This window comes from Silene latifolia, chromosome 4 (assembly GCF_048544455.1).
Source record: "Silene latifolia isolate original U9 population chromosome 4, ASM4854445v1, whole genome shotgun sequence".
NCBI lineage: Eukaryota > Viridiplantae > Streptophyta > Magnoliopsida > Caryophyllales > Caryophyllaceae > Silene > Silene latifolia.
In genome coordinates this window covers 102,661,794-102,678,318 of record NC_133529.1, presented here as the reverse complement: position 1 = coordinate 102,678,318, position 16,525 = coordinate 102,661,794, and the positions used below count along the sequence as shown (strand labels likewise).

At 38.1% G+C, this 16,525-nt stretch overlaps 1 protein-coding gene across 10 annotated transcripts; it reads right to left on the bottom strand.

Annotated features, from left to right (window-relative positions):
- Positions 1–7,353: 7,353 nt before the first annotated feature.
- Positions 7,354–16,010, bottom strand: LOC141653677 (uncharacterized). 10 transcript variants are annotated; one of them, XR_012547485.1, is made up of 9 exons: positions 14,819–15,919; positions 14,438–14,724; positions 10,088–11,230; positions 9,706–9,864; positions 9,259–9,565; positions 8,895–8,999; positions 8,690–8,760; positions 8,475–8,597; positions 7,354–8,102 (listed from the first exon to the last, which is right to left on the bottom strand). XR_012547485.1 is itself a non-coding variant. In XM_074461510.1 (8 exons), the coding sequence occupies exons 1-8, from the start codon at positions 15,582–15,584 to the stop codon at positions 7,752–7,754; spliced, it is 3,210 nt and encodes a 1,069-aa protein (XP_074317611.1). In that variant the 5' UTR covers positions 15,585–16,010; the 3' UTR covers positions 7,354–7,751. The 10 variants fall into 10 exon arrangements, 5 of the variants coding, with proteins under 5 accessions (XP_074317611.1, XP_074317612.1, XP_074317614.1 ...); XR_012547486.1 differs by having other exon boundaries at positions 8,902–8,999; positions 14,819–15,901; XR_012547483.1 differs by having other exon boundaries at positions 10,088–11,233; positions 14,819–15,898.
- Positions 16,011–16,525: the final 515 nt, after the last annotated feature.

Sequence of the window (16,525 nt, the reverse complement as noted above, 5' to 3'; positions counted from 1 at the left end):
ATCGATATTTAATCATTAAATGTACCAAATTATTATTGAAGATTATCAACATGTGGAAATGAACTAATACCTTTTTTTCAATTTCAATTTCTTTCTGGAGAAGGGAGGACTTCATTAGGAAAAGAAACATTTTACACATAAAGAGGAACATATCATATGGCCCTTTTAAATTGCCCAGCTCCCCATCTTGATCAAGATCCAATGTCAAATTTGGCCATCAGTATCAGGAAACTGCAACAAAAAAAGAACGTCAATAGAGAGAAAATCTAACAAGCATGACAGATTAAGATCAAATAAATCATACATATCATTAGCAGGTACAGTAGGTACCTAGCCAAAAATTATTATTTAAGAATCAAAATCAAATGTTTTATAAAAAAAGGAAAGAACACCCGCTTCAAGCCTTCAATTTGTTATACACATGCACTCACAAAGATTAAAGACTGATAACAGTTTCACAATGATCGAGTGACTTGGTGACCTCGCTAATATCTAGCTCAAAAAGACTACTCGATTTTCTATTTAATACATGAAAATATAAAACCACACACAATAATATATGCTGGTAACATATGACAAAGAACCCAAATAGATGAACTATTTTACTGTTGTTTTCATTTATATTAGTAATCAATCTACTGGTATAAAATACCAAACCATTAAAATCAGACTGATAGACATGGACAAATCTGGTTGCTTCAATCCAATTATGCAGAAAAGCTAATGTTCTAGTCATTGATCAAGCATACAACACTAGAGTGACATCACAATTGAACACCGAAACATTCACAGGTAGTTATTGTAATGGTAAAAAGGAGAGTGAGGCGAACTTCGGGGACGAAGTTCATTTTTAAGGAGCGAATATTGTAATAACCAAATATTTTAGGATCCACAACAGATCCTCGGGATGCGTGAGAGGATCTTCAGACTTGACGAGAGAGTAAGGGGTGATGGTACACTAGACCAAGTAGGACCTAGACTATACCTATTGAGCAGTCAGTGTACAGTGGACCGAGTGGGTGGCACTCGGTCGAGTGGACTCATCACTCGACCGAGTGCAGCTCATCAGTAGGCGATAAAACCTACGACGAGATCTTATTTTCACCTAACCCTAAATCATTTCATTCTTTCTTCTTGTCACTCCAAATCCTATCCCTTATCTCTAAAACCCTCCTAAGCACTTCTCCTTGGGATTCAAGCTTGTATTAGAAGATTATACACCTTTCTCCTTCTTCTTTCCACCTTGTAAGTAAGATCTACCTTTCCTCTTTCTTTTATCAAACCCTAACTTTTGGGGGGTTTTGTTATGGGTAATTAATTAGTAATTAGTGTGAGTAATATGGATAATTAAAGGGTGATAATAAGGGGTTTTGTGTTGTATGATAGTATAGGACATATTATGATAGTCATTATATGGTTTATGTAGGATGAAACGGTTTTAGGAGACAAAATCTTGTTTGTCTCGGATTTTCTTATGGAGTACGCTAAAAGGTAGGTTTATCCTACTCGGTTTTAATAATGTGAATACTTGTTGTGTGTTTCATTCATGTTTCCATAGTATAGGTCGTTTTGCATCATATTATGATATTGGGATTGTTTTGAGTCATATGTTGTTGTCTGAAATGCATCTGAGTACAGAATTAGATTGTGGTGATTCAAGGAGTTGGAATACTTGATAAATGGATGTTGTAATACCCGGATATTTTGGGACCCACAAAGGACCTCGGGACATGTGAGGAGACACACGTGTACTCGGAAATAAAGTATGACCGTACATTAGACCAAGTGCAGCTGGCACTAGACCAAGTGCAATTGGCAGCAAACCAAGTGCAGCTGGCACTAGACCAAGTACAGCGGCACTCGACCAAGTAAGGTGACACTCGACCAAGTGGAAGTGGCGCTTGACCGAGTGCCAGTTCACTCGACCAAGTGCCCTCTAGGCAGGACTCCAGAGCTCTTGATTATGTGTCACTCGACTGAGTGATCAGCCTCACTCGACCGAGTGAACCGAGCACTCGACCGAGTGCTGCGGGAACCGCTGAGTTTTCACGCGTGGACTTTTCTATTGATGGGCCTTGACATATAGATACCCTATTTTCTGATTTTTCTCATTTCCAAACCCTAATTCTTTCTCTCTAAACCCCTCTTACCTCTCTCTACAATCTCTCCTTCTCTAAATACTAGATATACAACTATGGATGAAGAATTTGGAAGATTCATTCACATATTCTTGCTCTTTATCACTTGGTGAGTATTATACTACCTTTTTCCCTTTAATTTGGATAATTCATTTTAAAACTAAACTCTAGAATTTAGAGGATTTCCATGGGTAATGTTAATTAGTATTTTAATTAATATTAGGAGTAATTAATGGATAATAATGAAGGGTTAATTAGTAGTATTAGTTGTTGTAAGATGCTTTCTGATAGTTGTTATGGAATTATGTAGGATGAGACGGTTTTATGATATGGATGCTTGGTGGTTTCAGATTTCTTATGAAGAATGCAAAAAGGTAGGTTAATCCTACTCGGTTTCAATAATATGGTCATTACATATGTTGTGGTTAATGTTGTAATTAGTGTCACATAATTAGGGTAATTCCATTATAACATGTTTAGTGGTTAATAGTGTCATCAAGGAGATAAGTATGTTGGTTGTATTGTATTATAACATGATATTGGTTAAGATGACTTGATGAGTCGGAAATTTGCATATTGTGTGGCATCTTGCATTATTGTATTTATCATGTATATCGGAGAATATGACGGTTGTGATTGTTTGGTGGTGTTACTTCGTTATTGAAGAGACGTAAGACGGTTGGGAGACCGTCTTACGCTTAAGTCGCCTCTTGGAGCTTCTCACTTCAAGGGGGATGTGCACATTAATGGCTTGAGTTACGGAGGGACTCGTGTGGTTGAAACACGACGTCTGGCAGGGGATCCGGTTGGCTTCCGGACCCGGTACGTCTGGGCATGTCCGGGTACCTGTTTGCGGTTGTTGGTATGTCTGGGCGTATTCCGATACCAGTGTGGTTATCGGTATGTATGGGCGTGTCACGGTACCGTGGTGGTGGTTATTGGATAGCATGTCATTCATATCATAGTCATTTTGCATGTTCACACACTCGAGTCGTGTCACACTTTATTTATTGAAACTAACGTTTGTCTGTCTGTGTAATTGTCACCTATTTTTGGGGTAGCCTGTGTCGATCCATATGATATTTTCGATCATATGAGGAGCATGTTAAGTACAGGTTTGCTTATTGACGTGATCGGGATTTGGGCAGCGCTACGGAGTTTGGAGTCGAGTATATAGTCATTAAGTAGATGACATAGTCATAGACGAGTTGTATTTCATTTATTCATTAGTTTATGTTTGTAATAACTAAACTTGTTATTTATTTAATAAAGTTTCTTAATTGTAATTCCGATTTCACTGCCTCGGGAAACCGAGATAGTAACATTTCTTAATTACCTTGGTCGGGTAAGAAGGGGGTGTTACAACTCATGGCATGTTTGGGAAGTGTGTCTCATAATTAGTCGTATTTTGATTTATTGTATTTCATATTACATTATTGTGTTTGTTGTATATGTTTAAGGATATGGTGGTTGTTGAGCAGACGTAAAGCGGTTGGGAGACCGTCTTACGCTTGGTCGCCTCTTAGAGCTTCCCATTCCAAGAAGGATGTGCACATTAATGACTTGAGTTATGGAGGGACTCGTGTGGTTGAGGCATGACGCCTGGCAGGGATCCGGTTAACACCCGAGTCCGATACCATGGGTCTGTCCTGAGAACCTTGTTACGGACTGCGGTCGGGCTGTTTGGTGGGCGGTGCTGCGGTGTCGTCACCGGTTGTGGTACCGTGAGTGTGTCCCTGGTATCGGTGAGATAATTGTGTAGTTGTATTGGAGGTAACATCGTGTCTTATACATTTTATATCGTATTGCATACTCATACATTTGTGTCATGTTCAGGTACTTATATTGTTGAAACTAACATGTGTTGGTTGTGTGTAAATTTTCACCTATTTCCGGGGTGGCCTGTGTTGATCCGTATGATATTTTCGATCATATAGGGAGCAATTTGTATACCGGTTTGGTTTAGTATTACGCAAGAGATGGGACGAGCTTCGGACCTTGGAGTTGAGTTGTATAGTTAGATGATAGTCGACAGAGTTGATAGTTGAGTTGTATAATGTCTAGTTTACATTTATTGTTCTTTTATTCATTATGTAATTAACTAAACGTGTTATTTATATAAGTGTTCTAAATTGTAATTTCGATAGCATTGGCTCGGAAAACCGAGATGGTGACATCTCCCGCTTACCTTGGCCGGGTAAGAAGGAGGTGTTAAAGTTATTGTTGAATCCAAAAGACACTGGATTCCTAAAACTGGTCCTGACATATCTGAAGGCATTAATAAAGTTACCAGATGAAAGAAAATGTGGGGTTTATAAGAAATCTCCGACATTGAGAGTTAGGATGTTGCTTGCCTACCTAAGCTAAGTAACAAAACAATAACAACAACAAGTTCTTAGTCCCAAACGGATAGGGGTTCGCAAACATAAAAAGAACAAAAAAAACAAAAACAGATTCAAAATAGCATTGGTGTTTGGAGAGTTTTTCCTTTTTTATGAGTTATGATGAATCCTACCATTATTATAATATATATGCAATGTACTTGGGAAAATCCATTGATAACATGAACAGATAAATATTGTGGTAGATTCATCCATCAATAAAAATGGACAACTAATTACAAATAAACAACTCAAACACAACGTAAAAATCATCCGAACACCTAAATAATTAAATAAAAAAAAAACAAGTTAAATCAAATATCGAACCTGAACTAACAGCAGCCATCACCTTATAAATAACCCAGAACATGTAATTAAGCATCATGCAATTAATGGACAATCTGTAACTGAAGAATTACTCATAAATAATTAAACAAAATCTTAGATTATAAGCTAAATACACATAGGTAACTTTATACTTGCTAATCAAGAAACCTTAACTGATCGATTAACAATCAAGAAACCCTAACTGAAAAAACAATTAATTAAGAATCGAGAAAGCAAAGAGAAAATTGCAAAACATACGGAGCCGGAGATGGCAAAGAGTATGAGCCGAGTAAAAAAAAAGGGCAGCTGATGAATCCCATAGGTGTGTGTGTGTGTGTGTGTGTGTGTGTGTGTGTGTGTGTGTGTGTGTGTGTGTGTGTGTGTGTGTGTGTGTGTGAGAGAGAGAGAGAGAGAGAGAGAGAGAGAGAGAGAGAGAGAGAGAGAGAGAGAGAGAGAGAGTAATACTGAAGAAGAAGAAGCAGATGAGAAATTAAGGCAAACACTGAAGAAGAAGAAGAAGAAGAAGAAGAAGAAGAAGAAGAAGAAGAAGAAGAAGAAGAAGAAGAAGAAGTTTGGGCAATAATAATTAGAGAAGAGAACGAAAGGAACGAAAAGAATAAGAATGAAAAGGAAGGGCAAAATGGTAAGAAAAGCACAAAGTTACTGTTCTGGGAACAGTAACACATCTTTGGGAGATTTTTAAACAGTTTATATTAGATTTAGATTTAAATTCTTTCTTGATATCAAAATACACTTGAGAGCCTTACATGTAAAACCAATAATACACGCTTACTAAGGCTTAATCTTTCATTCGAGTCAATCTCATAAAATCGTAATCAAGGTTATGGTGGCTGGTCGGAATCAATTTTAACAAATTATCAAATTGATGTTAAGCTATTATTTTGTCAATTTGTAAGCAGTGAAAGATGAGATAACAACTTTTTTTTCTTGGCCACCCGTTAACCCACCAATCCACCATAGCATAACAACATCAGTAGATACCATCGTCATGCACTAGCAATAGCACCATCAACAACCATGACCAACATTTCGCCTCTCCTCCGTGACCTGCCTCACTCAACCATAAGCGCTATTCTGAACGAATAATTCCATGAGTTAAAAATTTTGTTGATAAAATTTAACTTTACATTTGATTTTGATTCCATTGTTACAAAATTATTTCACCTCCCTGGTTCCCCATCATATGTGCAAATCTATCGTAAAACGGTGTAATGACTAGTGATCCCAATCAGATGCTGTAAATCGATGAAAAGACTAAAAAATGACTCAATTTGTAGGTATGATATGCTTAAAATAAATGAAACATTAAAAAAAGGGAAATATTGGCCTGAATCACAATTACCCTAAAATTTCACACATTATGTCATCAAATAACACAATCGATATTCATACCGATGCTCGAAAAATTCATTGACGACATAAAATTTAACGTAGTTGTTCATTCATGTACGGGTTTTACTCATTCATCGACTTTTTTTTCATTATTTTTCCATAATATGCCCTTTGCCTAATTCTCTCTAAGTCTCTCTAATTCTCTCCCTCGCAAAACTAATTAAATGCGTCAAATTAGACAATTTTGGATGTTAATTCTCATATTGATTAAATAATAATTCTAATTTTTTATTTTATTAATTATATTATATCAAATTAAGAAATTGATTTACACTAACTAAATTAGGGTTTGTTTAAATCGTCGCCGGCGTTAGGTTAAGGGATGGCCGACATAGTAGGATTGCCGTCGCCGACGTAGACCACATAGCGTTTAGAACATGTGAACTGTTAAGGATGAACAACTACGTTACTCCTTCTACATGTTTCATTTTTTTATTTTATTTTTCCTTTTTTTTATAAATATTTTGTATTTTCTTTTTTGCTATTTAAGTGTGGTGGGCATCATTGGTCAAAGGAAGTGAGAAAAGGAGGCGGTGGTTGGCGGCTAACTGAGGCTGGGAAGGACAGTGGTAAGGAGGCGGTGGTTGGCGGCTAACCATCTTACACAAGTATCCCGAAGGTGGTAATCAAGCTTATTTACTTTGTACCATTGTGAAATTTAACCATTAAATTTAAATTGGAGTGATAGGCCCCAAAAGTTACACAATAGGTGAAATTAAACTTCTTACTAAAATTTCACGAGAAATTCAATTTATCATATCAGAAAATTAAATGTTTATCATCTTATAAAAGGCCGTTTTATATTCCTTCACATTATATATAAAACAGATTTATTAATACAACTTTTTTTAATTTAAGCTCAATTCAAACTCCAAACTCAAAATTATATGTTAGTCTGTTTACATGTTTAATTATGGTTGTACTAATAAACTTTTTGTAATTAAAATTCCGTATGTGTTCTCATGATATTCGGCCTTTAAAATTGTGCTGGTTGATTGAACCATTAGACCTATATCTCTTAACAGTATCCCCAACGGACATATGACTGACTTAAATTACAATTTGAATCTCATTATACCAAGATCTCAACAGTATGATCAGTAAACAATTAACTTTCCATTTTTAACAACAAAATACGAATGATTCCTTGCTGGGTTTTGTTTCAATTAAATCGCCCGTCTCAAGATTCAACTCCACACTACACTGTGTAATCTTACTATCACATTTACATGCCACCCACCTATTTTACATTAGAAAGGACACAACATTTCCTGGATTTAAACACTGAGTATTGTGTCTGACGCTTCTTCAGAATAACATGATCCAGTAGAATCATCTAACGACCCAGTTACCTCCGATACAATCGCATCCATATAATGGCTAAATCACAACGGTAAAGTATATCGGAGGATTAAAAAGCATAGCATCTTCCCTGACAACCTTTCACATCTAACAAAGTTTCTCACTCGGCAAGTCAGTGTAAACCGAATCTTCAGGACATCGCTCCCATCTCCTGTGAACTGGCAGATACCTCGGTGTTAGCAACATCCATTTCGCTTCCTTGACTGTCATCTTGAGAAGATACACTGTCTTCACTGGAGTTGGAAAACGAACCAGAGTCACAAGACGACCCTACCTCTACCTTTCGTTTCTTCTGACCATCTTGGACACTTCTTCCTTGCAGGGCCAGTCCCCTGCGTTTACGCGCATTTCTCCTTCCTTTTGGAAATTCCTCTTTATTTGACTCAAAGCTCTTGCTTTCACCGTCTTTATGGTTTTCATCCTCTGATTCGGAGCTAAGAAGCTCAGCATCAATCTTCCGTTTCCTCCGACTTGAACTGGTCTGGTCCAGACAAATTTCCAAATTAATACTCCGTGTAGTATAATAAATTGATGCATAATGCATCCTACTCGTCATAGGTGACTCTAGCAGCTAATATATTATATCACAATTCACAAGGGTCTATTATTAAGGAAACCAGTAACTATCTATCACCATCCACAAAAATATCTCAACAATCCGATAGTAATGAACATGCCACCTCAAGACTCTAAATGCACTAAACTTGCCTCTAATTTAACTAGTGCAGAAGTGTTGGTCAGTAGTCCTAAAATCAAAATAACTACAGAATGTGTAGGCCACAAGATGCACACTGACCAAATCATATCTGAAAGAGAGTGGAATACTATGAAACCAGAAGCAGCTAGCATATACCTTGGGACCACGATCAACAAGCCGTGCCCATTCAGCGCGATTCCTCAAACAGTCTAGAACAGCCTGAGAGTGAGTGGAGTATGCATACCTCTCACCGTTATGCTTCCTCAAGTGTGGCCAGTGCTGTAAATGAAACAAAATCACACATTTCACGACAATCAGCATGGTATAAAAATTCAAAACACTAGGAGCATCATTCACATAAAGGAACTCACTGGAAGGACAACGTCACACAATTCTTCATATGCCATACGCTTGCCTGCTCCCATGATCTCTGAAATCAATCCTAAAAGTAAAGAGAAACAAGTAAAATTAATAATGATTATGTTTTGGCAGCATTTGGGAACGGAAGGGGAATGGAAGGAACGAAAGAGAGAGAGAGAAGGGGGAAAGGACTATGGATCAAGGAAGATTTCTCACCAACTACCTATGTTGGGAAGATTTTCATTGTCCATTTCCGTCAAACCCTACTTGATAGCTAAACAAAGAATTTTGTATCTTTCCCTTCCCTTTCCCTCGAGTTCCCTGCATCCAAACCACCTCTTAGCGCTTGTTTGGATAGCAAACTAAGAGGGAAGGGAGGAGAGAGGATGCAAGTTAAGGGAGGACAGTGAAGGGGAGGGGGAACGAAGTAGGGATGTTTAGATACAATTTCCCTCCACCCTTATTTGCTAAGTAAACAAGGGATTTTAAATCCCTTTTACATCTCCTTTCCTTTCCTTCCCTCCAAATCCCAAAAGTGTAACTCAAAAGCAAAATAACATAGAATTCATAGTGCTGCTACCTGGTAAAGTGCGATAAGTCCCATCAGGATTTTTATGTGCTTCTGTCTCATCTTCGTGACTATTTACTGATGAAGATTTCAATTCAGCAGCGTCAGTAGTTAATGGGCCACTACTTGCAGCTGACGAAGAGATCCGAGATTTTCTCGCATTAGAATCAGTATTAACCTCAGCTAGATTAAAAATGTCTGGTTGCTTTGATGAATCAGGAGACGAGGGCACCCGATCAATTTTACCAACTTCACTGTCCTGTTCACGAGAACTACGAGCCTCATCCTTGGGAGCGTCCCTACTTTTTCTTCTTGAAAACTAGTACAACGTTACCCATCATATTAGTTTACATGTACTAGAGGAGGAACAATATCATCTTGTTGCAAAGTTGATTACCAAAACAAATAAGGTTCTAATAAGAAAAATAGAGAGATTAGAAAAAGGAACAACGATGTTACCGTATTTTTCTCTTTCCCTCCTGAAATGGAAGTACGTTTCATTAACAAGTTTGCCGCAGAGGAAGAAGGTAGTTGAGGTAAGCTCCCAACATTACGTACACGTGGCACTCGAGGAACTCTAGGAGAACTGTTAAGTTCCTGATGTAAAAGCAAAGCAAGCTGCACCAGTCCCCCCAATAATTGTGTTATAACCTTCTTTCCAGTAATCACCAACGATAAATAGTAGCAACAAGCCAACAATAACCTTAGTACGTAAAGCATGTGTGAATTAAATAAAGCTAATCAAGGGTGTAACTATGTTCACGTATGTATTGTGCCTAGGGAGAAATAGGGAGGAGAGAGAAATAACCAAACACTCGATAGAAAAGTATCTTAAACTAACCTCTTCGTCACTTAATCCTGCAGGAGAATTTGACGAAGCTAGTGGGTATCCAATTGGTTGATTTGACTTGGGCGATGGCTGTAAATTTGACTGCGGAACTTTTTCACCTCGCTGCTGGCCCCCGGAAGAATTATTTTTATTTTGGCCACGCAAAGCATGCTCACTCTGCAGAGCTCCAGCAGGCTCATTACTACTAGGAGAAAGCGGGGAATTATCAACTGATGATACTTTAGAAGATGAATGCCTCAATGGGTCCTTCCCAGCGGATGCATGGTATTTCAGAGTGGTCCTGCTTGGCTGTGAAGACTTCAAGGTGGAATTAAAACAGGGTTTTGAATTATCTTTCAATGTGCTCATTGACTTGTCATGTTTATCATCGTTTTTCGCCGTATCCACCGGTGCATATTCCTTCTTCGTATTCACACAAGATTTTGGCATCGAACAGTTGCCAACCGAACTATGATTTTGAGAACCTCCACTCCTACTTTTGTCAGAGGTATATGATCTGGAAAATACAATAGCAGGAGAGGTAGATGATGACTTCCCAAAAAATGAGATTTTGTGATGATTCCGTGGTGATGGTGCTGCTCCACTTGGTTGGGGTGTCTGTCCTGCACTTGCAGCTTCTTTGGAATCATGAAGAAGTTTTTGCATATTAATGGAGCTTTCTGATGCCTCACATTCAAGTTTTGCACTGCATCGAATATCAGTGATTTCATCATTTCCGCCAAACTGGTAGTCGGTCACAGGTTCTAAACCATTGACATTGTCCTTTGCATCCTGTTCTGAAGGTTTAGACGTAGTTGCTACTTCGCTTAATTTAGAACCTTTACATTCTTTATCAGGGGACATTACATGCTCACACAAATTGCTGGAGTCTGATTTGATATTGATGCCATCAAGATGGCTTGCCAGAACCTCTTTTGGATTATCACAAGGGACGTCCGACTTTCTTTCATTACTACACTGGTCAGTTCCGGGAAGAATGATAGCTTCTGAATTCCTAACAATTTCAGTATTTTTCCGTTCTGAATCAGCATGCATTGATTCATCAATGATAGGCTTTGACTTTGGCACATCACTTGTTAAAGCTCGACTCTCAGAATCTGTTGCTTGACTTTCATCCACAGATACAACGAGCCCCTGCTATGGCATCAGCAAGTCAGCATTACGCTTATAAAAAAGACCATGCGACACAATAGGGCAAAAGTACCAGGCATGAGGAGCTGACAGCTGAAGTCTATATCTTACTGCTTATGATAATGTGATCAGCTGAAAATTTTGTAAAACTAGATGTGCAGTCGCAGGCCAGAACTGCGGTCTCAGATCTCAGCCATAGAGGAAAAATTGTTTATAAAGTGTTTCAAGTAGGATCTAAAAAAGGGAATGTACAAGGTGGACCACAGTGAAGGAATTTTAGTAAGAGTTGCACACTTGTTAAGGAATGAAGGTTTGAGGTAACAAAAAAGATTCAAAAAAAATGACTGCTTTTGGGATTACCTATATCATACTCCCTCCTATTCTTGGAAGGTTCCACATTTCCAATTGTCGGTGTGACCGAAAAACCGACACAAAGTTAGAGAGCTCGAGCTAAGATGTTGTAACCCATGACCCATTTAAGAATTGGGAAAACATGTTCAAGATGCGGAATTATTTGGGTTGGGTTAGGGTTATATCTTTCGACACGAATACGACACGAATAACCGCAATACACCCGATTTACCCAACATTCCACCACGCGACATCCTAACACCACTCAAACCCACCGCAACCCTACCCCTGCTTACCCCTTAAGGCCTTAATCTAGAAACCCCTACCACCAACCATAAAAATCTACCTAACCTATTCAAATATTAAGATATAACATTCAGCATTTTTGGGTTAAACGGTATATATATATATGCTAGTTGGGTTAATAGGGAATTCGGGTTAAATGGGTTGAAAGGAACAGCTTAAAAATATAAATGGGTTGAACATGCGAGAGTAGTTATAGAAAAATTAAATGGGTCGGGTTAAGGCATATGCCATTGACCCGTTTGTGTAATAGGATTGGATACGAAAAGGGATGATAATGACCAAGTTAATGTCATCATGAACCAGACATGACCTAATGTGTTTGACAAGTCTAACCCCAACCCTAACCCATCCATGATTTCATGAGTTGCACCACTATTACACATTTACACCCAGAAACCACCGAACTTAGGGCTTTAAATGATCGTTTGAAATCGGTGAAAACTGATTCTGAGTCGATTTTGAGCGGAGGTCGAACAAATCCGAGCTGATTCGAGCAAGCTCGTTTAGGCTCGTTTTATTTTTTATTATTTAATCTTAGCATTTTACAATTGTTTTTGTTTTTAATAAAATGTTATTTAGCATTTATGATTATCTTTTTATTATATTTGACAAGTATTTTACATTTGCATTTTTCTTAAAATATATTTATTTTTAATATGATTTAAAAAAAAAAATTAATAATTTAACCGAGCTCGAGTTGAGCTTAAATTTTTTGAGCTCGAGCCTAATCCGAGCTGATTTTGAGCTTTAATATTTGAAGCTATTTTAAATATGATTTAAAAGTGAAGGGAAGTAAAGAAAATAATTATTTCAACGAGCTCGAGTTGAGCTAAAATAAAATTGGGCTCGAGCCTAATTCGAGCTGATTTTGAGCTTTAATTTTTTAAGCTCGGAAAACTCCGAGCCGTTTCCGTTTCCATTCATTTCCAGAGCTCGAGCTCAAATTGGCTCGGTTGGTGGTGGGGTGACCTGTGACCGCATGTAACCGCACCAGATTCACCCAACATTCCACCACGCGACATCCTAACACCACTCAAACCCACCGCAACCCCACCCCTACTTACCCCTTGACCTGGAAACCCCACCACCAACCAGTGCAACCACCTCACACTCCAAGTTTAGCATTTTCATAGACAACCCATTCAATCCCAACCCACCATCAAACCACCTAACATGGTAGATTTGCTCGACAAGGGGCGGAGGACACTTGATCTGAAGCCAATTGCTGGCGAGTGGGTGGTGTGAGTGGGTGACTATAGTGGCTGATGTGGGTGAAGTCTAGTGGTTTAGGTTGGGCGGAGGTGGATAGTAGTGGATGTAGGTGACGGGTTAATCTTGAGGAGGAGGCGGATGAGGTCATGAGGGTTGGTGAGACGGGTAAAAGTATAGGTAATATTGTCATTAGCAGATTTCTTAAATTTCCTCCCTCCTAAAAGTGGGAACCTTCTGAAGTATAGGAGGGAGTATTATGGAGGAGTAAGGACACTTGTATAGTTGTATTCTTGTTAACTAATTTCACTTAAGGGTACGTCATACTGCAATGTATCACATGCCTCAAATATCACTTTTAAGCCAAGTAACAGTAAACAAGCTAACAAGACATTTTAAATGAGATAGTGATCTGGCTGTCAAATAGCGAAAGTAAAAAAAGGAGAAAGGAATGAGCTGGGTTTAACATTATGCCTACAGAGTTAGCTGAAATACTTTCCACTTACTCATAATTTGACATTTTGTTTTGATTGACAAGTACGCACCACACATAAATCAACTTTACTTTGTCATTTTACATGTTATGCACAAGTTACCCTATAAGGGGTTCGATGTATGAGTATATGCATATATAAGCTAGGACTGGAAATTGACAAATTTAAACAACAGGATGCAACATATACATTACTTAGTTGTGCATGTACATGATAGCATCAGCATTTTGGACTCTACTGTGGGTCAAAAAGCAATCTGCACAGGATTGACAGATGAATAGGAGCGACCTAAGATAAAACATATCAAGGACACTAGACAAATGAACACCAAAGAAGCAAAAGGTGGGTGAAACAATATACACGCTCGAACATCAAGATGAGTTCTATATCCACTGGGCTCTACCAGACACCACACTTCATCAATACCAAGTTAGCCAATGTCATGCTTGCAAGACTTATCCCTTTGCTTAACATACACAATCGAATTCCAAATCTTACGCTCATATCAGATGTCACACTGACTCCCGCAATGAAATCATGTACTACTTAATTCATCCTACTACAACCACAAATCCAACAAAGTATACGCAATCTCCATAGTGTATATCGTTTCAATGTGACTCCTCTTGAAAGCCAAACGTACTATATTGTGTAATAATACAGGGCTTATGCACAAAATTTCCTTCAACTCCACGAACGGATCACCGTTACAGACAAGCCAAAAGGCTATTGATTATAATCAAAATAGCTGTATAAAAATAAAGGAGGAAAATGGAAAATGAGTCTCTCACAAGAACCTAACAACACGTAACAAAGTGAAATAGTGTCCATTAAAATCCTTTGTACATACCTCTTTCTTGATAAAGGTCCCAACAGAAACATCATCCTTGTCTTGAGAAGACAACGATTTTAGGGTGCTTCTAGTGGATTTGCGAAGCTGAGAAGTATGATCAAGAGCGGACTTATCAGCTGAAGTAGTAAGGACAGAGTCCTCAAAGGACTTAACTGCAAATTTCCCGTCGTCAGCAGCTGCATTTTGTTTGGACTTTTCTAGATTCCTTGCTGCCTTATTTCCCACCTTGTGAGTTTTGCTTCCGAAACCCTGCCCCAATGTGGTAGTACTTGTAGCATGGACAACTACAGTAGATTACCAAACAAAACTATGCAGTGAACATTAACAAACACTAAAACAATAAGATGGATTGAAACATAAATAAGGACACACCGTTACCTGTATTAGCAGCAGGTAACCTATCTCGCTTACTCTCGTGCTGCGGCTGATGCTCTTTATGAAAAGATTTAATCTTCTTCTTCGCAACACCATCTTTCAACTCTTCCCTAAACCTCTTACTAGAAACATGAAGCAGCGTATTTTTATTTTGTTTCCCCGAATTGGGAGGAGGAAGCGCCGTCTTCTTATCAACAACAGCAACATTTTCAGTCCCATCATCCCGATTTTCCCAACAAGGAAACTCCGTATAACGAAAATTAAACCTTTTTGGAATATACCCGGAACACTTCCAAAGCTGTGAACTAACAAGAACGGGAAACGCACTCCCACTAGAGCTAAACAAGTCAACATCCCCACCAGGAACTCCTTGCACATGAACACGGTCCTCTAAGGGACGCTCAGCCCACAAACAACCAGAACTAGACCCAACATTATTATTACTACTCATCTTAATACTATGATGACTATGACGCATAGTTTTAGTCGGTAACTCAACGAGTAACTGTGCAACCTCGGTCTCCTCAGCATCAGCAACACTACTACTCACCCTCCGTTTACTCTTACACTTATCACAAGCAAATGATTTATCCCCCTTAACGTAACGAGAACAACGAGTATGCACCCAAACCCCACACTCGTCGCAATTAACCATTTCCTCCCCGTCATCGAAAGTCACTCCGCAAATACAATCCACGGTCCAAGAACCGTTCACCCAGTCATCCGGCGGTTCAGTAGTCGCTACCCGGTTCGACCGGGCTCCTTTCATTGTTAACTAATCAATTATACTAATTTCTGTAGCTAATCAAGTAATTAAACTCGCAATTGGGGGAAATTGAGTGGCGATTGAATCTAGGGTTTACGCGTTTATAAAACCTCAGTGTATATAGTTATTGAAATTGAGATTAATTGTAAGAAAAACGAACCTCAGTGGATTGGAATTGAGAAATTCGATGTTGAAGTGAACGTCGCCGGAGAATCGCCGGAGAAATTGGGGTTGGAGTTTTTAGCGTAGGATTTTGGTTCAAAGCCGGCACACAAAGTCAAGAACTCAAGATAATCCAAGTCAAAATAATGTAAGTCGGCAATCCACTTGAGTAGTGTACGCGTATTTGAGCGCAAATTCTTGTTTATACGTTTTTTTTTTTTTCGACAATTGTTGTTTATACGGTTCGTTTTCGTCTCAAACTCTAAATGGACATATGTGATCATTTTAAGGTTAAATGTATCCGTAATGGTACAGCCACAATTACCATGTATGGTTACTTGTTTTTCAATAGTGGTGTAATAACCCGTATTTTGATAATGATTTATGAGAATAATTTATGTAATTTAAATCATTGATTAAAGTCATTTCTAATAATAATTACAAGTAAGACGTTAATTAAATAATAAATTAAGTATCAAAGTCGTGAATTGGGCTTAGCTAATAATTGAGCTTTTGGCCGTGTGCCATAGTTATGTGGACCGAAATTTATTAATCTAGTATGAGTGTGATCGGGATTTATTTCGGGATTTAATAATAATAATATGGAAATAATAATAGTAAAGGTAATAATAATTATATCAATAATAAGCCTAATAATAATAATGTTATTGTAATAATAAAACTAGTAAAGGTAGTATGTGGAAATCTTACTTATGGTAAGACTAATATATGTAATAATAATAATAATATAATGGTATTTATAATAATGGCAATTCCTATAA

Bases quoted from the DNA above. Each gene is read 5' to 3' on its own strand.
- LOC141653677 (XM_074461510.1), bottom strand. From the start codon at position 15,584: ATGAAAGGAGCCCGGTCGAACCGGGTAGCGACTACTGAACCGCCGGAT. The intron at 9,865-10,087 runs GTTAGTTTAAGA...GGACTGGTGCAG, and splicing joins CAGGATTAAGTGACGAAGAG to CTTGCTTTGCTTTTACATCA. The intron at 8,103-8,474 runs GTATATGCTAGC...TGTCTGGACCAG, and splicing joins TTGTTGATCGTGGTCCCAAG to ACCAGTTCAAGTCGGAGGAA.